Source organism: Akebia trifoliata, chromosome 3 (assembly GCF_017979445.1).
Source record: "Akebia trifoliata isolate Shusen 1 chromosome 3, ASM1797944v1, whole genome shotgun sequence".
Taxonomy (NCBI): Eukaryota; Viridiplantae; Streptophyta; class Magnoliopsida; order Ranunculales; family Lardizabalaceae; genus Akebia; species Akebia trifoliata.
Window position 1 is genome coordinate 34,141,587 of NC_141377.1, and position 23,695 is coordinate 34,165,281.

Consider the following 23,695-nt stretch of genomic DNA (forward strand, 5'->3'; position numbering starts at 1 on the left):
ATCCATATCAAATTATTTATCCAACTATTTAAAGGATATGTGTATCCAAATTTCAAGCAGATATATATACCTCATTGGGAGGATGATGGAGAAATCTTAATTTTGGATTATATATCTTATTGCAATCTACTCTTTTAAATAGGATAAACAAATATTAAGATCGTATATGACGCACATTCATATTCGACTCTAAAAAAAATATAGATAAATATTTAAGGGTAATTTTATAAAAATTCTTAATTAAATAGAGAAAAAAAATGTATTCATACCCAAATTGCCCAGCAGTTGAATAATATCTGACCCATTGCCACTCTATAAGCACAATGAAAGAGAGAAAAAAAACACACACGCACACACAATTAGATATAGTGTAATGATTTTGTAATTCAACCTGACAGGGTAACTCAAAAACTCATCTAACATATATCTTGCAAGAATCGTAGATTTTGTCCCTTGGGATATACAAACTACACATGTTGCTCAAAGGGAAAAGTTTACGATTCTTGTACTTGTCACATCAGTAAGTCTTTGAGTTATCATGTCAGATTGAGTTACAAAATTAGCACTCCTATAAATATGTTTTTTTAGGACCTATTTCAAAGGAATCACTAAGAATACCATCATATTTGGATTATGCGTTTTGGATGAACTTTTTAATAATATAAAAAAAAAAAAAAAAAACTAATGATTTTCTGACTCCCTCTCAAACATACTCTCCCCCACTCTCTTGACATGGCATGTGCATAAAATCATATTTTTTTTTCCCCTCAGGATACACAACTGCACATCCCCGTAAATATGTGCAGTTTTATATCTCGACGAAAAATCTATGCTTCTATGCACATACCACGTCGGTAGAGCAAGTGTGTGTCAGAAAATCACGACTCATATATGAACTACGTGACTGATATTACAGTTCGAAGTCCAAGTATATGCCACGTGGAGACGTGTGACACTTTGATAATTTACGGATGGATTCCTCCTCCACCAACAGATGAAAGCAAAGCGCGCGTGTTTGAAATATCACACGTGCGAGAGTAACGCAGGATCTGTGTGTTTGTGTGAGAGAGAGATCCTTGCAGGGTCTATTCTCACTCTTTCCTTCCCTCACGGGAAGGGCGTGCTTTTCTGTCATTCTCTCCGTAAATCTCTTTCTCTCTCTCTTTCTAGAATCGAAGAAAATAGAGAGAGAAAGCTCAGAGCCGTGTCACCCTTCTAAGTTTAACCTTCTCACCAATTGTCCAACCCCGAAATCCTCTGAACACTCGCATTTCTAGGGTTTCCCAGATCCGAAAAACCCTCTCTGTATGTTTATCACTTTCGTTCACACACAGCTCATCAGCCCAACTTCCAAACAAATCCTCCAAACAAGGTAAAAAGGAAAAAAAAAATCAGTTTTTGTTTCAAATTTGGAGTTGTTAATCACCTGTTTCTTCCTATTTCTAGAAAATTGAAGAAAAAAGGTTTGTTTTTTAGTTTTTTTTCTCTTTAATTGTTTTGACTTTTTAACATCGATTGAGAATAGCGACCCCATCCCGACCAGAATCCATCTTCAAGCGTGGATTTTGATTGAAATCCTGTGGTCATTGCTGGATTTCTGGTCTGGGTTTGAGGGTCTTCGGGTTCACATCTTTTATTGAGGTTCAGTTTTTGGGGATGGGATTGATTTAATGTTTGAATTTTAAGGAATGAGTACTGGTTGATTGAAGAGGATTCGAGCTATTGGATTTGAGTTTTTTGGGGAGAAAATATAAAGGCATCATAGTTTTCAGGAACTTTGCTGAATAGGTGGTTAAGGTTGAAGGATTTGGATTCTGGGAATGTCTGGAGAATTTCTAGGTTAATTACAGCCTTTTGCATCTGGGGGATTCTGAGTTTCAAGAGGAATGTTTAGTTTAAATTTTTAACTTAAATGCACAGTGGGTTTGAATCAATTGTCACAGATTTGGCAGAAAATTGTAGGCAATTATGGGTTGCATTTGCTCGAAAGGGGCTTCTTCAGCTGCAAATGAGTATGTCGAGAGTCAAAGAGAGAAAGAATTTAGTAAGTCTTCGAAACCATTGGTTACCCCCTCGAGTAGAGAGGAAATTGTGGTGGAGGCTGGTGGTGGTAGTCGTGGTGGTAATGGTGGGAGCAATGGAAAAATGAGGCTAATATCGAAGCCACCATCACAAGAGAATTTAGTCTACACCCCATTTTTATCGGATGAGGTGGAAATGAAGCCCGTAGTCAGTGGGAGACACACAAAACCCCTTCATCAAAGACGATCAACGATGGATATTGGGGTGAATGGTGAAGGAGAGCGGGGGATCTCTAGGATAGGTAGTATGCCTCATGGTGTCAAGGGAGAACAGGTTGCTGCCGGGTGGCCATCTTGGCTCACGTCAGTGGCGGGAGAAGCGATCAAAGGGTGGCTTCCTAGAAGGGCGGATTCATTCGAGAAATTAGACAAAGTGAGTTATATTCTTTCTGCATCTTTATTAGTTTTTGAAGTTCACGTTGTTTACTTCTTGAATCCATAGTTTCGGGGTATCTAACTCTTTGCAGTTCCTTGTCATTATATACATATTTACTAAAAAGTTTAGAAGTTTTTTTTTTGGTTTGTTTGTTTTTGTTCTTGTGTAGCTGGAAACTAATTATCATGTAGTGATTGCTAGCCTTAGTTTCATATTCTACCTTATTGATTAAATTTTAAGCAGATTTCAATGTTACAACCAATTTAGTAACTATTCTTTTCTTTCGTAAGGACATTTTAATCATGGGAGAACAAAGTAATTGTTATGATCTGATTAATGTTTAAAATATATATATTTTTTTCAGCTAGGGTAGTTTTCTCAAACTCAAAAGAACTCCAAGTGCTTGAAAAACTTGGAATGATAATTTGGAAAAAAAAACTTGGGGGTACAATCAGATTTTAGAATTTACAAGTGTGTTTGGTTGGGATTGTAGCAGTGATTTTTTTTTTAAAATCATGAACGGAAATCAGCAATAATCAGAAACAGGTCGCAAGATGTTTTTGGACCATTTGTGCACCTTAATATATTACCGTGTAACAACCACAGGTCATGGGTTCAACTCCTCTTACGAATAGAAAACATGAGAACAAAATTTCAGAATTATTTTTTTTTTTTTTTGTGTGTGTGCCCTTTCTTCTCCAGCTCTAAAGAAAGCTTGACGGAAACCTTGCTCATCTTCTTAAGTGACCATAGCTCTCTCTCTACAGGTTTCAAGGTTATTTGATCATCGTCTTCTTCAACCTATTTTGCCTTTTCTTTCTCTTTTTTGTTCTATTCTTTTTTCTAGCAACTATAAAGATTGTAGAAACCTTGAAATTGTAATCTAAAACCCCTGTTTTTCTTCTAAAACCAATCCTCTCAAGCTCTTCAAGCTCTATCTCCTTCCCATCATCTTTAATCTCACATTTAATTTATTGTTTTCTATTTTTTTCTACTAACAAATCTGATTTTTCCACCTAAAAATCCATGGTTTCTATTTACAAATTCTTTTTTTCCCTTCCTAAAATCAGACATCTACAAGCTTTCCATCTATTTCATCATTTTAACCTTAAACCCATTATTATTTTACAAAATCCAGTCACCTACAAGTTCTTCATGTATTCCATTATTTTCAACCTAAAACCCTTATTTATACGATTATTTTAGAAAAATTATAATTTTGTAGATTTTTATATAAAATCAATTTTCAGAAACAATCTTAGCCAAACAAGATTATGATTTTTGATTGCAAAATCAGGTTTCAAAAACAGTTTAACCAAGTGAGGTTCTGGATTTTGAAAAACAGTTTATAAAATCTGATCTTGATAATCCATAATCGGAATCAAGAATCATGTTATACAATCCGAACCAAACGCCCCTTTGGTATGCTAATTTGATTTAGCAACTTCTCAGATTACTGCACATGCTTCTTTTTTGCCTTTTGATCAGTCGACTACAATATATAGGCTCCTAAAACCCGAAGAAAATGTTTGGACTCTCAAGTGGCTCATTCTTCTGCTAGCTTCCTAGTTCTCAAGCCATGAAGACTAAGAAATTCTTTAAATATGATCTTTGGTTTATGCTTGAGTATGATATTATCTTGGGGAAAATAATGGCTGGTCTAAAGAATTCACTTACCATAATTTATTTCGTTTTCAATTGTCATGCTATTTATGCAGATTGGACAAGGAACTTACAGCAATGTGTACAGAGCCCGTGACCTTGAAACTGGTAAAATTGTCGCATTGAAGAAAGTGCGGTTTGTTAATATGGATCCAGAAAGCGTTCGTTTTATGGCAAGAGAAATCTACATCCTGCGTAGGCTTGATCACCCGAATGTTGTGAAGCTTGAGGGTCTGGTTACGTCACGAATGTCCTGTAGTTTGTACCTTGTACTTGAATACATGGAGCATGATCTTACTGGGCTTGCGGCATCACCCGACATTAAGTTTACTGAATCACAGGTGCTTACTTCTCCTTTTTTAGTGTTGGGAAATTAAAGTACCTATTGTTTAGAATAACAAAAGGGCAGGTAAGGGAGTGGGGGAGGAAAAAATAGAAAAGGAAGACGTTTCATTGATGGTGCACCATCACTTTTTATTATGTATCGAAAGTCATTTTAGAGTTTGTTGCACCCAAAAACTGATACAACTCAACCAAAAATTTTAAATATGGGAGAGACCCATTTGAATATTCCAATGCGCGCCATATAACTTAATGCCGTCGATAGAACATCCATGCAGGCCACCTTATAGTTCCTTAAATATCCTTTTTTTTTTTTTTTTTGCCCTTTTGGGTCAAGATCCCTTGACTTATGAAGAACGACTGATGGAAAAAACACATGATCCCAACCGTTTAAACACAAAATCCAATTGTTGAGATATATCCTTGGGATAACTATCTTTGAGATATGTGTTATCAAGATACGCATAAATCTCTCTCAACTGTTGGATTTTGTATCTTAACTGTTGGGATCATGTGTTTTCTCATGAGTCACCGGAACCCAACCCTTTTCTTTTCTCCAATATAAATCCATCCATTTACTTCTCGTGCATTCTTTATATGATCTCATGTGGAGTACACGTGCTGGGATTGCAGATTAAATGTTATATGCAGCAACTACTTCGTGGGCTGGAACACTGCCATAGTCGTGGGGTCCTGCATAGAGACATCAAGGGTTCAAATCTTCTGATTGACAACAACGGAATTCTGAGGATAGCTGACTTTGGTCTGGCTAACTTTTTCCAGCCAGATCAGAAGCAGCCGCTTACAAGCCGTGTTGTAACACTGTGGTATCGCCCCCCTGAGCTTTTGCTCGGTGCTACAGAATATGGGGTTGCGGTGGATCTGTGGAGTACCGGTTGCATCCTTGCTGAATTGCTTGCTGGGAAGCCTATCATGCCTGGGAGAACTGAGGTACTCTTTCACCTCACAAAATTTCTTTTCTTTTACTTGGATATGTAATTAGTTATATGATGATGATCTGCAGGACTTCTAATCCTGCAGATCATATCTTGGACTGGGCTACCGACTCATCAATTTGAAACCATTTAGATTGGTGGTCATCTCTTGGATGGGTTGTACTCTAGAAAAGTCAGATCACCAAGAGACTTTTGTTGACCAACCAACCACTCCAAAAGACCAATATGTTGGAGAGGGGGAGACCTATGAATAGAAGAGGCTCACGGGGCTTAACTGGGGTATGACACACCCGAGAGTGGAGGAAAATATACACTTAACACTCCCCCTCACCCAAAAGGGTGGAAAGAATTGAACCCGTGACCTATATGAAGTTATGAACCTAGTGCTCTGATACCATGATAACCAACCACCTACTCCAAAAGACCATCTGCTGGAGATGGGGAGAACTATGAATAGAAGAGGGTCACGATGCTTAACTGGGGTATGATACACCCTAGAGTGGAGGAAAATATACACTACAATTTTCAAGAGGCTTTTAACGACCCTACTAAAGCTAAGACAAAATTTATGTTTAACAGTTTGTCGTAAAGTACGTACAGGGTCCACTGGCTAACATGGTCTGGATCTGATTTGTATGTGGTGGGTGCAGGTGTATTAAGATCTTAGAATTAACTTACTAGGTTCCCTACCTATTGTTTAAACATAATATATATTTTATAAAGGCATTAATTACTTTACTTAGTGTGACTTGGATTTGGTTGATCATCAACATCTTCCTATTGGCTATTCCTAGGTGGAGCAACTGCATAAGATCTTTAAGCTCTGTGGTTCGCCTTCCGAGGGGTATTGGAGGAAATCAAGATTGCCACATGCAACAATTTTCAAGCCTCAACATCCTTATATGCGTTGTGTTGCTGAGACCTTCAATGACTTCCCTTCTTCAGCTTTGTCCCTTATGGATGTCCTTCTTGCAATAGAACCTGAAGACCGGGGATCAGCTACTTCAGCACTTAAAAGTGATGTAAGTTTGTTTTTTTCTTTTTCCAACTTTATGCCAATTATGTTTTTCCGTGAGAAAATTTTGAAATCTCCCAAGTTGATAATGCTTCCAATGGGTTTTGAGTCTGATCTACGATTTAGCTTTACATGAGAAACAACTTGCTTGTTGCCCACAGTTGAACATGTTACAAATTTACCAACCATCAATAGCTGCCTGGTACAGTAAGATTTTTCACATCGGGAAGTTAAAAGTCATTGCCAATGAGCAAGCCAAATCATTGGCTAAAATGAAAGTAAACAGGCATTTCTTCTATATCAACCCAATTCCCGTATTGTCATTGTACCTTATTCATGTTTCCTTTATTTTTTTGATAGTGAAAAAACTTGTATTGATTAGAGGACAAGATGTCCTCAAAAGTACAACACAAAGGAAAGCAAACTAAACACTCTCCTTACACACTAAATCCGACCTGCCACCTCCACCGAAAATCCTCAAAAATAAACCTCTAACCTCTTTGAATTGCTTACACCAATAAAAGAGCAAACCAGGAATACCAAAATTGACATTGTGGAGTTGGCCCTCCTTTCCTTCAAAGATTTGCTCATCCCTTTCTTTCCACAAGCCCCAACCAACCGCAGATGGGAGACTCCAAAGAATCCACTCTCTGCCTAGAAAAGTTGTGGACTTCCAACCCTGAACAACCAATGGGTTTAACGTAGTGATCTCGTCCCAAAATTCCATCCGATCAGATAATTGTAACCATCCACTGTATCACTGAAGAGTTGAAGAAACTGAAGAAAGTTGAGGGTTCAACCCATGAGATAGTCAAGCAGGTCAGTTTTTGGGCATATTAGATATTACATTTTGGACCCATTGATTGATGCCATGCTTGCCTTCATGTATCCCCAGTTATAGAATGATGTTATTCATGACAAATAATGCTAGGTAGAGTGCTCCATGCGATGATAGATATGAGAACTGATGCATTGTACTCTGGAGGCCATCTTTTTTTTTTTGATAATTGTAATATATTAATAAAAAGGAGAGAAACAACAATCAAGGAGGCCGAGATGGCCTCTAAAAGAAACCAAACAAGGAAAAAAATCAAAAATCACAAAAAAGTGTTCCATCTAAAAACAAAGTCTTCAAAAGTAATCCCAACAAAGTCTATGTTTTGTTTTGACCAATGGTACAATAGGCCCAAGATCTCCAAAAAACCACCGTGAGAGCTTCTACTCTTACTATTGAACACCCTGTTATTTCTTTCGGTCCAAACCCCCCAAGCAATAGCCGATGGAAGCATCACCCAAAGGAATCTTTTTTTGGATGAAAAGACATTACTATCCCACTCTTCTAACAGCGAGGAGAACTTACGAGGAAAGACCCAATTGATTCGAAAAAGATCAAGGAAAAATGACCAAATATTATAAGAATAAGAGCAATGAATTAATATATGATCAACAGATTCCCCATCCCCTAGACAAAGTGGACAACAGTTTGGAGTGATCCAACCCCAAGCAATCAAGTTATCCAAAGTAAGAATCCTCCCGAGGCCATCTTGTCCTCTTTATTATTGATAAATTTGTATTTATCATAAAAAAAGAAAGAAAGAACAGATGCATTGTACAACATTTATACGTAACTGCATTTTCAGTGAGAAGTGAAGTATAGAAAGTTCAGGTTTTTAACATATTTTCCTGAGAGGTTGAGACCATGGTTTATAAACTAGAAATATGGTCAATTTTTAAGGTGACATCATGGGATCCCCTTTTATTTCCATATGAAGAAATAGAATAGAGTTTGCATCACGTATCACCATGGGATCCCTTTTTATTTCCATATAATGTAACAGAATGGGGTTTGCATCACGCATCACCGTGGGATCCCTTTTTATTTCCATATTATGTAACAGAGTGGAGTTTGCATCACGCATCACCAAGTCTTTCTGATCTGCTTGTGCACAGCTTTGAGAACTTATTTTTCCACACCAATTGCTCATTATAATACACCAATTAATAAATATAGAACACCAAATAAAAATAAATGAACCCACCCCAAATATCTCTCGTTTAATCTCTTCCTCTAGGAATATTTTTAAAGAAGATACTATACAAAAGCATCCCCTTCTATACCTCAGGAATGAGAGAGAGGTTATGATGAAAGCTCTGTCCCTGGGGATAGGGTTTCTCTCCAGATTGGATTGGTTCAAACAGAGTGTAGAGGCTTTGTTCAGAACCTTTTATTATTCTTCTTTAACAAGTCCATTTTCACTCATTCTCTTCCTTATCATATTCTTCATCTTCTTTGACAAACCCGTCTTCAAACCTATTGTCCTTCTTCATTAGCCAGAATAGAATAGCAAAACAGATTATTTGTTGGGAAGTGCAAAATGGCATGCATACGACATTATGAGCCTCATTATGCGTTTTGACCAATTGTATCATTTTTTATGTTTTCCTATATGAAACCTTTTGTATATGTCTCTGAGTACTCTTCGAATAGATCATAGATCAATCCTTTTTCTCTGAAAATATAGAAAGGAGTTTGTGCACTGATATCTGTCATAAAAGGGCCTAGTCATACCAAATGAGAAATTATATATCTCAGTTCTTGCATATATAAACCCTTCTTCAATCATTCTCTTCCTCATCTTATCCATCTACTTCTTCAACAAACACCGTCCTCAAACCCTAAGAGCATAAACTTCCAAGCACGACATTTTTTTAATTATCTAATTGGTGTGTAATAATGAAAAGTTGGTGTGTAAATAAAATCTCTTTTAAAAAAAATCCTTTATGCAACTTATTTTATTCTAAATCTCAAGTTATTTTTTCCAGTTCTTCACAACAAAGCCTCTCCCATGTGATCCATTGAGTTTGCCCAAATATCCACCAAGCAAGGAGATTGATGCTAAGCTTCGAGATGAGGAAGCCAGAAGGTGAGTAATTATAGGTGTTTTCTTTTAGCTTTTCTATCATTTTTCTTATAGTTAGCTTCTCTGTCAATCACTTTGTTTTGAAAAAGAAAAAAAAGGCTTTTCTATACTTGTTAGTTGCTACTACCATCAGTGAGTCATTTAACTAGAAATTAATGTTAGCTCCACTTCAAAATTGTTCTTGATGGAATAATTTAAAGTCTACATCACTGGTGTCTTAATTAAAGTACCTCACTTGAAATGTATTCAAGCTGATGGATCATTGGACAAGTGTAAGGCCAGATTAGTAGCAAAAGGGTTCAAGCAGACGGAAGGTTTCGATCACTTCGATACCTTTGCTCCTGTAGCGAGGATCACTGTAATACGGCTGTTAATTGCCTTGGTTGGCTGCTATCCTTAATCTGATTATTCATCAGAGGGATGTGAAATCTGCCTTCCTAAACGGTGATTTGGAAGAAGAGATGTATATGGAGCAGCCTGAAGGATTCAAGTAAACATCTTATTTTTAGGAAAACTGACCAAATATCTTATTCCAGTTCCGCAAACAAGATATATAGTGTCTCAGTGCATTTGTGTGCCTATACAAACATGATGCGGTCACTTGAAGCAAAGTAAACATCTTATTTTAGGAATTTTGACCAAATATCTTTTCGATCTCTAACATCGATGCCAGGCAAAGAGCAGCAGCTGTAAAGGGCGGATCTGAATCCGTAAGGGGTTCAAGAGATTCCAAAGCAAAGCCGGCACCAGATGCAAATGCCGAACTACAAGCCTCATTACAAGTATGTCCTACCTCTATAAGGTTTATATGGTTGTACTTTTCTTATTTTACACCTCAATTTTTATTTTTTATTTTGTAACTTTTGTTGCTAATTCAGAAGCGGCAAGGGCGGGCAAAGCCAAAAAGCAATAGTGAGAAATATAATCCACAAGAGGATGGCGGATCTGGCTTTCCTATTGAGCCTCCCAGAGGAATTGTGCAGAATGGTATAATACACCCCAGTGCTTTTGGTTCTTCACGGAATAAGAAGGTTAAGGAGGACGAAGCTATGGTTGGACCTTCTCGAGAATTTGGTTCTTCAAGGAATGGCCCAGAATTGAGGCCACAAAGATCTCACATGCCTCAGGGAATCACTGATTCGTGTAATTTACCTCATTTGGTAGCATCGAGAAGCATTGCACAGTTGGATAACCATAGAGAGAGGAGGAGTGCACCAGAGCAGCAACGATTCGATAATGGATATAGTCAGTTTGATGATGCCGAGCCCTCAGAAAAGCAGGAATGGACCCACCATTTGCTGGATAGGCCGACCTCTTCTCACAAGAAGGGTGATAGGGTATGTGACAAGAAATCTATGATGGTTATATTCTTCAGCAAATCGGCTAACTCTTTTGCATAGTTTAAATTATGATTCTGAAATATCTTAATTCTAATACATACTTACAAATGCTATTCTAACTAGAAGTCTTGGGTGTCTAAATGATATTTAGTACCTCCCAAAAAGTGTAGTACACACATCACACAGCTCAAACAACATGGATTTCACGATCCAAGGTTGTGGAACCTGTTAACATTTTTAATATTATTACTCGTCAAATTTTTTATCCCTTAATGTTCAATGCAGCAGACTAATGTATATTTAAAATTTTCCTTGGTTGGTGATCTCAGGGTTCTGGTCCCAAGAAGAACAGGATCCACTACTCTGGACCTTTAATACCTCCAGGGGGAAACATGGAGGAAATGCTCAAAGAACATGAGAGGCAAATCCAACAGGCTGTCCGCAAAGCTCGTCTTGACAGGGCCAAGCCCAAGAATTATGGCGACAATGCCCAGTCTGAAGCCCTACTTTTCCCCGGGAGAAATGCCAGATGACGTTTGACACACAAAGGTGGTGCTGCCTCAATGTCACTGTTTCAAATGCTACCACAGAAGAGCACGGTTCTCATCTTTGAAGGGTTTAGCTATTTCATCATGGTCACAACAGATAAAACTGGCCTCACATGGAGCTTCTTTGAGAACTGTGGCAATTCAGAAAGGCAGCAGGCTCAGAGGCAAATGAAACCAATGGCCATCTACCATTCAATTTGTGGGAAGGCTCTGAGTTTGATACGCCTGCAAGACTTCATGCAAGGAAAGGGCGTTGAACGACAACATGTGGGTATGTGTGTTCGGGTGGCAAAGGATTTGTTTTGTACAGCCAAAAAGGGGAGATCAACCTCACCGAGTATATGTAAGATAGCCATTTCCCCCTAATTTGAATGAATTTCTTTGCCCAAGCATCTATACATATCACCCATCCAGTGGCTTCACATTTTCTCTTTCTAGCAAATAGGGTTGGCAATGAGGTGGATAATATCTGTTTACCGACTCGTCCAACCGAAGTTATTCGCTTATGGGAATAATTTTTTTTTATCTGATTAAAAATTCGATAAAATTATTCGTAATTATTGTACTGATAGTTATGTTCTGACGAGTCTCAAAACTGCTTCATGAGTGCCACATTTCCGGAAGCCCAGATAGCTTCATAGTAGTATAGAGATAGGTAAGGGACTGCAATTATAGTGCTAGATTATCAGGATGGATAATGCTGAAGTAATATTAAAATGTACATCTAGTATGTGTGAAAAGCATCTATGGTTATGTGTGCACCACCACATCAGTATGTCAGAATCGATACACATTTCAATGTTACTCCAACACGACTCTATTACGATACAACAATAAGGTGAACATTATTTAGGGTGCAAGCAATAGCAAAAAAATTATAAATTATTTTTGTGGAACTTGGCAGGTCAAAATATTCAATAACTCACGACTTCTCGTCAAAAGGAATATAAAAGTTGTAGGTACTAAAAATATTTAGGTAAATCTAAGAATTTGTAAAATTAAGGTAAGTGAAAGCAGATATGAACACACTTTCAATCTGAATTGCTATAAATCAGTTATTATATTCAATCTCCTCTCATGTGATTCAGCTACCACCCCATGTTATGATCAAAGAAACTGAAATCATGATAGAAAGGCTGGGATCACCTGTTCAAACTACTATGGGATGGTAAAAGAGGAAAGAAATCTTGATTTTTTTTTTGGATTCATGCAGGAGTAACATTGAAATGTACATCGTGGGAGACATTTCTGATATGGATGTCTGTCAGAACCATAGATGCTATTCATCGAGGAATGTCCTCACGATGTACATTTTAATGTTAGTTCAGATTATCTTTTTCTCTTTTAGAGGGGGGGGGGGGATATTTACTAGAACACCTAAAATTCCCATCTTTGCACCCATGAAGGATCATGTCTGTGCAACACACTAGATTAAATTTTTCCAAGAAAATTTTAAAGTCTTTTAAGCAAGTCTAGCCTTACTAACTTTCAAATCTTACCAAGGGTCGTTGAACTCGCCTTGTGACATCCAAAAACATGATCTGATGCAATAGGGATGTCAAGAACAAAATTCTACGAACTAAAAAGATTGTTTTTTTTTCTCAGTTCAATCGCTACTCATATTAAAAAGCTTCGATCAAGCTCAAAAGAAATTATTTTCTGTATCTGAGTTTTTCCATAAAATCTTACCAATTGTCGTTGAGCTCGGCTTGTGGCATCCAAAAACATGATTTGATGCCATAGGGATGTCGAAAACAAAATTCTACGAACTAAAAAGATTGTTTTTTTTTTCTTAGTTCAATCGCTACTCATTAAAAAGCTTGGATCAAGCTCAAAAGAAATTATTTTTCAGGATCTGAGTTTTTCCATCAAAACTAGAAGGCTGTGTGGTGTTGGAACTTGGAAGCCAATTTGGTAATCCATTTGAGTTTTAAGTTAGATTTGAAATCTTAACAAGTTAGTAAACAAAACAACGCCTTGTCTTATTCTAATCTGGTTTTTGTCAGAAAAATAAAAAGGACTTTTGTACCATAATTTGGTTTGGGAGTTCAAAAATTAATAAAATTATCAATTGTACATTTACAAATTGGTTTTTCCAACGATTTGTTGGTCCCGGCGGGGCTCGAACCCGCGACCTTCGGCTCATAAGACCAACGCTCTAACCAACTGAGCTACGGGACCATGAATGTTGTAATCTTTTTATTAAATTTATTTAAACAAATTCAACGCAAAAGATCTATCTAACAAATTACTGTTTCAAACTTACAAGTGAAATGGAAAGATACTCATATTGTCAACTCCTGGAAACCTATATTTTTCCTCCATATATATATATATATATATATATATGTAAATTGTTGGATTCCGTTAACTGGAGAAGTAACACATGATCTTAATGGTGTAAACACAATCATAATTATCTTGGAGATAAATATCATCAAATATAGTATGATTGGGATATGGATAAAATCTCAATCGTTGGATGTTGTGATTAAATGATAAGGATGACAAGTTAACGGAATGATTGAAATCTTTATTATTAGGAAAAATTACTTAAAGGACCATGATTGGGGGATTTCTTTTTAAGTAGTCCTTGAATTTGGGGCAGTAACTTGATGGTCCATTTAGTAAATTTTTTAGTTTTTTGTCGAGCTCACCATTTTTTATTATTGAATTCAAAAATTTTTATTGTTGAACTCGATAATAAAAAATGTCAAACTCGACATTGGTAAAATCCACTCATTTTCATTTTTGTATTAAAATACATGGACAAATCGACTAAAAACTTGACATAACGACTTGTCTTAGATGATTGCAAACCAAAAGAACCATCCTCAATTGATTTTCATCTAAAAAAGAAAGTATTTTTTTTTTTAAATACCCTAATTTTTCACATAAAAAACCTTAGAATTGGGATGCTTAAAATCCAAAATTTTTATTTATTTTACTTTAATAAAAATAGTGAATTTGAATGATTACAACATATTCAACGTTCCAAGCGTGAGAAATGTGGGGAATGAGGGTCAAGGACTGATTAGAAAGAAAAAAAAAAGTTTTACTAAACAGACTAGTAAGAGAAGCACTAACACTTAGGGGTTAATTAAAATGAAATCCCTCTGCCAAGGTCCTTCAAGTAATTTCCCTTACTATTACAGTTAGAGAAGATGCAGTAGAAGTGGTTTGACACCAAAATTGAGAATCTCACTGGAGTGCCCCAACGTTTACATTTGAATTTGATATAATCAGGATCATTTTAGTCAAAACAATAAAAATTGTAACTCACATCCCTATAATTACATTGGTCGAATTGGGGCACGATACGTGACCACGTGACACCCAGGAGCGGACGAGGATAACACAACAGACAACACTCAACACTCCCCCTCACCTATAGGGTGAAAATTTCTCTCGAAGATACTCAAACCCATGACCTATACAAACCTAGTGCTCTAATACCATATTAACAAACCACTTATCCCAAAGGATTAATCTGATGGGGAAGGCACAACTATAAATATAAAAAGGTTACGGGTCAAGCTAGGACATGATATGTGAGCATGTAACACCTGGGAGCGAAGGCGGATAACACAACACTCAACATGATTCAATATGGTTGAGAAAGAAATTACCATCTTTATTTCTTCGAATACCTCTCTCAAACCTCCCAAACACCAAAACCTTAGTTTTCTTGCTTGATTTCACCATCCCTTAAGCCTGTTTGTGACTTTTTTAAACACGTCTAAACCAAACCAAAACCTTAATCACATCACACTTATTTCCCTATATAACTTCCGCCAAAAATGTCATTTTAATGGATATATAATATCTAAAACACTTACTCTCCAATAGTATACAAAAAGTAAAGCTAGTATTTTATGTATACAATCCAAATTATATGATGAACAAGGACACTAGGATCTTCTCGAACTGACGATTGCGTAGGATAATATCATTTTGATTCCTTGAGAAATAATAGGACAAACTAACAATCTCAGCTATTTAACATCAAATTCACACCTCAAATAAATTTAGGAAACTCCTTTTCGGCCTGATGTTCTCCAATATCTATAAGACCATAAGACAAAATACATTGAAAACCAAATAAAAACCGTAAAATACCTCGTGCAGGAACCCCTAGAACAATCCTGCCAACGAAGAGAAAAAAATATAGCTCGAAATACAAAATAGAAATCACCTTAGGAGTTAGGAAGAAGAGCAGCACGGTTTCTTTGTATTGGCTTCTGATCCTGAAACAAGAATCGTCTTCCCTTCTTTGATACTAGTAGGTGCAGGCTCCTCTGAAGAAAGTGACTTTTTACTAATTATTCGGTATATCTCTGCGAGGATTGTCTGGAAAGCCTTTTCAACATTTGTTGCTTCAAGTGCGGAGGTCTCAATGAATGACAAACCTTCCTTCTCAGCGAAACTCTGAGCGTCCTCTGTCGCAACCCCACGGAGGTGCTTCAGATCAGTCTTGTTTCCGATAAGCATTATCACAATGTTGGAGTCGGCGTGGTCTCGCAACTCCTTGAGCCATCGACTAACATTCTCAAATGTCGTTGGTTTTGTCACATCGTAGACTAGAAGAGCTCCGAGTGCACCTCTATAGTATGCACTGGTAATTGCTCTGTAACGTTCTTGCCCTGCTGTGTCCCATATCTGTGCTTTTATAGTTTTGCCCTCAACCTGAATCAAAAAGGGGGAAATGAACAACAGATCATTTGTTTATTCAAAGTGGAATCTATGAAGCATAGGAAAAAATTAATTTCAAAAGGAGAAAAAAAGAAGAAGGACAAATCAAGACATCTAATTTAGACAAAAACATATCAGTTTCAGATTTATGTCCTAGAAAACCCCATACATGTGGTATGTATTATAAGAAAATAACATAAATGGTATATCGAACCATAAACAATAAGGAAAATTATGAATAGAGCAATGTTTCTTACACATCTTTTCTTGCATGTAATTTACTACCTCATAGACATGGTCCAAGATAGTGGACTGAAAAAAGATATTTCATGTTGACAACCATAAATGATAATGATGCAATTTAAAATAACTCCGTCATATCCATCTGTCTTAATTCCCCAATGCATTCAAGTATAACTTTGGCGAAACAACAATCGATCAAACAGTACACCAAATATCTAGTGCTTCAAGGAGAAAATAATTGCAGACTTTCCCTATTTATCATGATGATCTAGATTTCCAACAAACAAAACCAAAAAAAAAAAAAAATCAAGAATGAACTCAGAACCCCAAATCGAGATGGTAAATGAACTATAACCTAAGCCATGTTTGAGGATATTTGTATCCTACTCTAGTTCTATTTCATTTTAGAGCTGGGATGAGTGGTGAAAAAATTGACACGGTAAAAAGGGCCCAAATCTGGTGGCAAGTGGCTTATGAATAAAACCGTCAAGGGTAATTTTCAGGAATAGAAGTAGCAAATGGGGTAATTTGGGGATTCTTTGTGTAACAGGGGACATATATGGGATTATGGAAGGTTGATGGTGAGAATCATTTGAGACCTATGGAGCTAATGGTGGCAATCAGGAAACATGTTCATATATTAAGCGCAAGAGGCATGGGGATGTTGAGATGGATGAGTGGAAAGACTAAGAAAAATAAATATTATAAATAAATGCATTTGTGCAAATGTAGGTGTAGCCTGTTGTTTGAAGGTTTCAAAAATGTGAGAGAAAACAAAAATTAACATGGATTGAGGTAGTGAGAGTAGATATGCACACTTCAATTAATAAAAGGCAAAACTTTAGATAAAATTGAATGGACGAACATGATTTGTTCAACCGTGCCCAAAGTTTTGGGATAAGGTTTTGATGATGATGAATTAACTTTACATAATAAGAAGGATAATAGTGGACTGTGAGATGGAATATCTTATGATATTTATCATATATTCGACACCCCCCCCCCCCCCCCACACACACACCCACCTTTTTTATATATACAAATAATACTATATTTGCTACAAGAAATTTTCAGTTAGGAAGGTAGAACAAATAATATTATAAACGCCGATAAATATCTTGCAATAATAATAAAAAATTTAAAAAAATCTGAGCTGTACAGTAAATTATGTGGGGTGTTGGAATCTGATCGTGTCCGAAATAGATATTTCACCACTTTACAAGGTCCCTTGCAACAAAGTTTGTAACATAATGCTCCCATGCAAACTTTATAAACCTACAACTTTAGGATTTCAAATACGCTGTTAGGTTGTATCTCTTCACTCCGAACTAACCTAACCATTAGGAATCGGCAAAAGCTCCAAGGCTTAGTTGTTGCATTGTGTGTGTGAACATAAGAACTTTTTCCTTTTAGCATGTGAACAAATATGTAGCACAGACTGCAATTGGTTGGCGTGCAAAATTGAATGTACAAGTGTACAACTGTTCAACTCATATTTATGCATACATAAACCTTGGTTATCTTGAGTCGATGCCTGTTGTTATGAACAAAGATCCAATTCACTGTTACTTTCAAAACCAATAGTTGGAATAAAGTGCTCATCACATCAAAATAATACCAAGAAACTATGAATTATGATAGCAATAAATAGAGAAATAGAGAAAAGAAAGCAACACAAAAGAACAAAATAAACTTGTATGGTTCACTGTTAAGAGTTAGCACTCTCCAGCCACCCAATTGACGCCCTCTCCAATCCTAAAAGACAACTATCAACACAAGAAGGTAACTGGCACATTGAGAGTTAATTTATGCTTGAGATAAGGATACAAGGAGCAAATCAGCCATACAAGAGCAAACCCTTGGTGCACTCAGCCAGAGGGTAGCCCAAAACTGTTGCATAATCCCCATCTCTAATCTAGAGTTACATGGACTTTACCTATAAATCGAGAACTTAGATTTTTCCACATTTGATGTCGATAAAAAACTCATACGATCATCTCGATGATGCTTGAATAAGCCTTCCCCAAGTATCTTAGTGAATACTCGTACTCACTACTTAAATTAAATTGAGAACGTTCAAGTGATTTGACAAAAGAAACATGTATTACTCTTAAATGTTGAAAATACGTACAGATGAGGTAGGTTCCATGTTATATACCCAAGTAGGCTACATTAACAATGAAGCTCTAGCCAAATTACAACAAATCAATGATAGTAGATCCTATTAGAATACCCAACTTTATTCTTAGGACCTTTTTAGTGTTTTGTATAATAATTACGGTACAGTGAAGTGAACCTTTTGTCAAAGATATTTCTCTAGAACATTCTAGAAGTCTCTAAAAAAAGTTATATCTTTCTTTGAAAAATTGATGAACTTGTGACACTTTCTCTCTCATATTGTGCAAACATCATCTTCTCAAGAAACTTGGTAAGTTGGTCCTCAATTTCCATAGTTCGCTCACATGCTCCCATCTTAATCTGCTTTCTGGTAAGTCCTTCCATTTCACCAAGTACTTCATGTAAGATTGGAATCGAAGCTTACTTCTACAACGATCAACTGTTATACAACCTCCTCATCGAATGACACTTTTCCCACTTTCTTTTGTATAGAAAGGGCCCACACCATATTATTGTATCAAACCTTTGCGTGTTCCTCTGAACATCTTGAATTGCTGGGGACAAAATTGTAACTAATCTCCTTATCAAAGGAAGTAGTTCTGGTCATAGGAGTTCTTATGCCAACTATGCGAGATGGATCTGTGTTTCTATGATATAGCTTTAAGTAGCTATTATGGAAGACTGGATGAATCTTCAACCTGGGAATTAGCTGAAGTCATATGACACTTTTTCCAATTCCTTTCGTATGGAAAAAATGGCCCCCCTTATATCATCGTAAGAAACTCTTACGCATTCCTCTGGACATCTTGAATTGTTGAGGTTGGAATTTTAGCATCACTAACTCCCCCTCCTTATACTCAACAGGTCACCATTTCACATGTTTTCATTTCTTCATTATCTTGGAAGACTTAGCGATGTTGGTTTGCTCCTACTAACCCTCCTTCATCGATAAGCAACAAGGCTTTTCTTTGTGTATCCACATATAACATGCAAGGTGTATAACGTGGTGGCGTATCGCCTACTCAAAGGGATTATGGCTCTATGATTGGCTCATTTGCAAATTGTAACAAAATTAGACCACATCCAATTTTTGGGTACACACGGCATACCTCGTTGTCAATGTTTTATTTGGCTTGTCACCCATGGTAGTGTGAACTTGGTAGTAGCTAGATATCATGTCTACACCAAATCTTCTAATAGGTCGAATAGGTTGGCTACAAGTGAAATCCCGTACTTATTATTCACCATCATCTTGTTCAATGCTAGATAGTCAATGCATAATGTTAGACTTTCATCATGATTCTTCTTGAGCAGCATTAGGGTCCATACAACACTTTTGATGGTAAGATGAATCTGGCGTTCAATAATAACTTCATTAGTTACTTCCACAATTCTACTAACTTAGTATGAGGCATTCCTTATGGAGCTAATATAGGTGGCTTAGCACCAGGCTATAACTCTATCTGGTTGTCACAAGCCTAGAATTTTCCCCAAGAACGCATTAGCATTTGATGGAGAGTTCTAGATAAATATCTAAGTCTAGAAGATTTATTACATTATACCATACTTATAATGAAAAAGATCTATGATTTTGTGCACTTACCACGTCAACCAAGTACAGGTTGAGTAAGTCTTTTCAAGTCAAATTATGATTAATCTAAAATTTTTAGACACTAAAAAAAGTTTAATGATTTTGTAAAGCAACATGATAGGGTAACTCAAAAACTCAACTGACATGTACCCTGCAAGAACCGTAGATTTTTCCCCTTGGGATACACAACTGCAAATCCCCATAAAACATGTGTAGTAATGTATCCCGAGGGGAAAAAATCTACAGTTCTTGCACCTACCACGTCAATGAGTTTTTGAGTTACCCAACAAGTTGAGTTACAAAATTAGCACTCTTAAAAAAATTCAATCCAAGAATCCACAAAGTTAGATGGACTAAACGTCACATGCATTGAGGGCATCCCCATCCCCAATTTACAAAATATCCACATTAAGAAAGCCCTCAATATACCAACATCTTACAATTGGTCAATCTGAGATTTTGTGAAATCTTAGATTAATTTTTCTCTCCATAAAAGAAATTCTCCCCTTCACACTCCATTGATATGATTGCACTCCAAAATGAAAAAATAGTTACACTCTTGTGAGTTTATATCTACTAACCAACAAAGAGAAACCATCACTATATTTTGCCTCTCTCGTTTCTAGAGTTTATCAGTTGATTTTCTTTTTCTTAGAATGGGTTGTCATGAGTAGTTGACATGTGTTTTGACGTAGTGGAAGTGTGTGAATCAATAGATTCAATAGGTAAACAAGCAATAGTTTAAAAGAGAATAAAGCATGAAGATAAAGAGTAATTAAGAGAGAAAACAATTGAATTAATATGTTTGAATTGATTAAATTTCGTTTTTGAAGCTCCTTATATAGATAACTTTACCATAACCAATTAGAAACATCCTAAAATATCAAAAAGTAACTTTTCTTACCTATCTATAATACAATAGAAACTTTCTAAACCTATTATAACTCAATTTGGACACTTCTAATAATAGCCTAAAGAATAAATACGGAATTATAAAAATAAAAAATAAAAATCTAAAAATAAATTAGAGATTAAACAAATTAGAAACAAGATAATATACAAACTTCCTAAAATTGAAATAGAAACTAACCAAACAAGTTATAAAACTAAAATAGACTGAAATCAGAATTGGGTTGAGTATGGACTCAACCGGGTCAACCCAAACCAAGTTGGTCAGACCCGAGTTGACTAGGTTTGACTGAGTCAACTCGGACAGAAAATTTCAGTCTTCCTCATGTGGATGCCCTTCATCATTAGGGTTTTTGTTTTTGAGTTTGGGTTTCGAGGATTCTAATAAATTGAGAAGATTGTGTGTAGGCATGTTTTGTGTGTGTGTGTGTGTGTGTGTGTGTTAGTTTTGAGGTTAAAATAAGTGCTTTTGATGATTTTAGCAAGTAGGTTGGGTCTCTAGCTAAGTTGTGTGGTTTGGTTTTTATATTTTTCTATAGTCTGAATTCCATTTAATTCTTCTGTTTTGGATTTTTATCCTTGTTATTTTTTTGTTTCCTTTTCTCTTCAGTTTGGAATTCTGTCACTTCATTTGCTTGTTTCATTGGAATGAGTTATTTTTCTTCTTGCTTTTACTCAAAGTTTTTATATTGCATTTTTTACCTAACAAAGAAGTGAGGGAGATTGAGACTTGTCCTCAAATGTTTGATACATAAAGACAAAATGGATCGTTGAGGAGTATTTTTTTTCAAAGAAAGATAGAAAGAATAGTTGTGATAAACGGACTCGAAAAAAGAAACATACTCAACTGAAGTGGCATGTACACAGAACCATAGATTTTTCCTTGAGATACAAAAGGAAAAAATCTATGTTTCTGTGCATATTTCACGTCAATTGAGTATGTTCGAATTTTTTGTTCTTTTTTTTTTCGAGTCAATTTATCATTATTGAAGAGAGAAAGAGGAGTGCAACTGGTTGGATTAAGAAAAAGATTTTGAAACATAGACATGTTCTAACGATTGGGGTGTTAGAGATCACATTTTTTAAAGATTGTCCAAATAATTACTAAGAATTTATAACCAACCATCATGAATTTGATGACAAAGATCATTTAGATGGCCATCAAATACGATCTAATATTCCTAGTGAGAGGGTTGCACCCTTTGACAAGGCACAAACATCTCTTCCTAAAAAGTTGGTTCACCCTCATTCTGATACCAATTTTCAAAAGAAATTCCAAACCACAACAAAAAAACCCAAGAAACCATGAATAATAATAATAATATCAGCAAATAAAGAAATAGAAAAACACACAGCCACAAAATAACACTATAGGTCTACATGATCAACCCCCAACAGTTAGTGCACAGATGTCAATGAGTGAAAAACCTTTCACTACACTACATATAACATAGTACCAATGGGCAATATGTAAAGAACAGGTGAAATATTATTAAAGGTGTTTGGTTCACATTTCACAAGGTTATGGGTCACACAATCCAACCATATAATGAGTTGTCCATAGATGGAGATTAACCTCACAAAAAATTTAAAGAAAAAAAAAATCAATCCATTCTGACATGCCTAACCTCATGAAAAGATGAAAACTCTAAAACATAATTAAACCTTTATTCAAATCAAATTGAGTAGGGACAACTAACAAGTCGGTTGGATTGTCTAAGATGACATTATGTAGCCTTACAAACAATATAGTAAGAAATGGGATTAGATTTAACCTAATTTGCTTCATTATGAACCTCATTTTCTGACTGCAACATTTGTAGGAATTTCCATATATAATTATAATTCGGTTTTATGGTTGTACGATCGGATTAAAACAACCCAATTAATACAAAAAATCTGATAATTTCAAATCAAACTTATATAAATCGATACAGATCTCAATTGAACATGTTCCTTCTAGTTGAGATCTAATGTTAAGAAGAGACAAACAAACAGTTAAAGAAGAGAGTGAGAGAAAGAAATCGAAAAATTAGGGATGGATTGAGGATTGACCTGAAGAGTACGAGTGGCAAATTCAACACCGATGGTTGATTTGGATTCCAAGCAGAACTCATTGCGGGTGAATCTGGATAGAAGATTCGATTTCCCTACGCCAGAATCGCCGATTAGTACGACCTTGAACAGGTAATCGTACTCCTCGTCTGGTCTCCTCGCCATTCGAATTATTCGCGGAACCAAGAAAAAACCTGTAACAACAACAACTAATGTTTCTCAAACAGCTAGAGTTTCTGGTTTTGATTTTGGTTTTGGTTTTGGACTCTCTCTCTCTCTCTCTCTCTCTCTCTGTCACACACGAAATGATGATTTTGACAGAGATCTCTTTGCGTATAATAACGCTCTTAACTTTTTAGAACGAGAGGTGGCAAAGTCGCGGCTGGCAAATAGATTTTAAATTAACAATACGTTTGGATTTGAAAGAAGTGGAGAGAGAGAAATTGGGATAGTTTTGAAATTTTAAAATGTCGAAAAGAAATGTAGGGGTAGAATTGAAATTATAAAATTATTTAAAAGGGTTTCTCTCTAAATCTCTCCACTTTTGGAGAGAAAAAAAAAAAAACTCATATTTTTTTTTCCTTTCTCTTCTCTCTTCCACTCAATAATTCAATAAAAAAAAAAAAAAAAGTGAAACTCATTTATTTTCTGTTCTCTCTGGGCCTGATTGATTGCGCTTCTAAACGCGGCTTTACCGGCGTTTGCGACTAAAAGCTAGATTTTACAAAATTTTGCGCGCTTGATATCACTTCTAAACGCGGCGTTTTGAAGTTGTAAACGCAAATTTGAAAAAAAAAACGGTGTTTTGAAAAGCGCGTGTGAGCCGCTTCGCGCATTTGCGTTTTA

The 23,695-nt window shown here is 36.1% G+C and overlaps 2 protein-coding genes and 1 non-coding gene across 4 annotated transcripts; 1 reads left to right on the forward strand and 2 right to left on the reverse strand.

The window, feature by feature from the left end:
- The first annotated feature begins 1,013 nt into the window (after positions 1-1,013).
- LOC147406522 (putative serine/threonine-protein kinase At1g54610) lies at positions 1,014-11,821 on the forward strand. The gene is made up of 9 exons (XM_086434596.1): positions 1,014-1,372; positions 1,944-2,454; positions 4,176-4,460; positions 5,095-5,412; positions 6,212-6,439; positions 9,256-9,356; positions 10,027-10,135; positions 10,232-10,690; positions 11,023-11,821. Exons 2-9 carry the CDS (start codon positions 1,969-1,971, stop codon positions 11,224-11,226), a joined length of 2,190 nt encoding a protein of 729 aa, XP_086290722.1. The 5' UTR covers positions 1,014-1,372; positions 1,944-1,968; the 3' UTR covers positions 11,227-11,821.
- A 1,527-nt stretch (positions 11,822-13,348) lies between these two features.
- TRNAI-UAU (transfer RNA isoleucine (anticodon UAU)) lies at positions 13,349-13,422 on the reverse strand. The gene has a single exon. It is a non-coding gene; the product is annotated as a tRNA-Ile (tRNA).
- Positions 13,423-15,175: 1,753 nt separating this feature from the next.
- LOC147406524 (ras-related protein RABA2a-like) lies at positions 15,176-23,273 on the reverse strand. Of its 2 annotated transcripts, XM_086434600.1 has the most exons (3): positions 22,850-23,273; positions 15,437-15,927; positions 15,176-15,306 (listed from the first exon to the last, which is right to left on the reverse strand). In XM_086434600.1, exons 1-2 carry the CDS (start codon positions 23,012-23,014, stop codon positions 15,445-15,447), a joined length of 648 nt encoding a protein of 215 aa, XP_086290726.1. In that variant the 5' UTR covers positions 23,015-23,273; the 3' UTR covers positions 15,176-15,306; positions 15,437-15,444. The 2 variants fall into 2 exon arrangements, with proteins under 2 accessions (XP_086290726.1, XP_086290725.1); XM_086434599.1 differs by having other exon boundaries at positions 15,176-15,927; positions 22,850-23,270.
- Between the last annotated feature and the right edge of the window lie 422 nt (positions 23,274-23,695).

What these genes read in the sequence shown, in the direction of transcription:
- LOC147406522 (XM_086434596.1), top strand. Translation starts at nt 1,969, where the DNA reads ATGGGTTGCATTTGCTCGAAAGGGGCTTCTTCAGCTGCAAATGAGTAT. An exon ending in TTAAGTTTACTGAATCACAG is followed by an intron (nt 4,461 to 5,094) that starts GTGCTTACTTCT and finishes CTGGGATTGCAG; the next exon opens with ATTAAATGTTATATGCAGCA. An exon ending in AACTACAAGCCTCATTACAA is followed by an intron (nt 10,136 to 10,231) that starts GTATGTCCTACC and finishes TTGCTAATTCAG; the next exon opens with AAGCGGCAAGGGCGGGCAAA.
- LOC147406524 (XM_086434600.1), bottom strand. Translation starts at nt 23,014, where the DNA reads ATGGCGAGGAGACCAGACGAGGAGTACGATTACCTGTTCAAGGTCGTA. An exon ending in TTGCCACTCGTACTCTTCAG is followed by an intron (nt 15,928 to 22,849) that starts GTCAATCCTCAA and finishes TTTTTGATTCAG; the next exon opens with GTTGAGGGCAAAACTATAAA.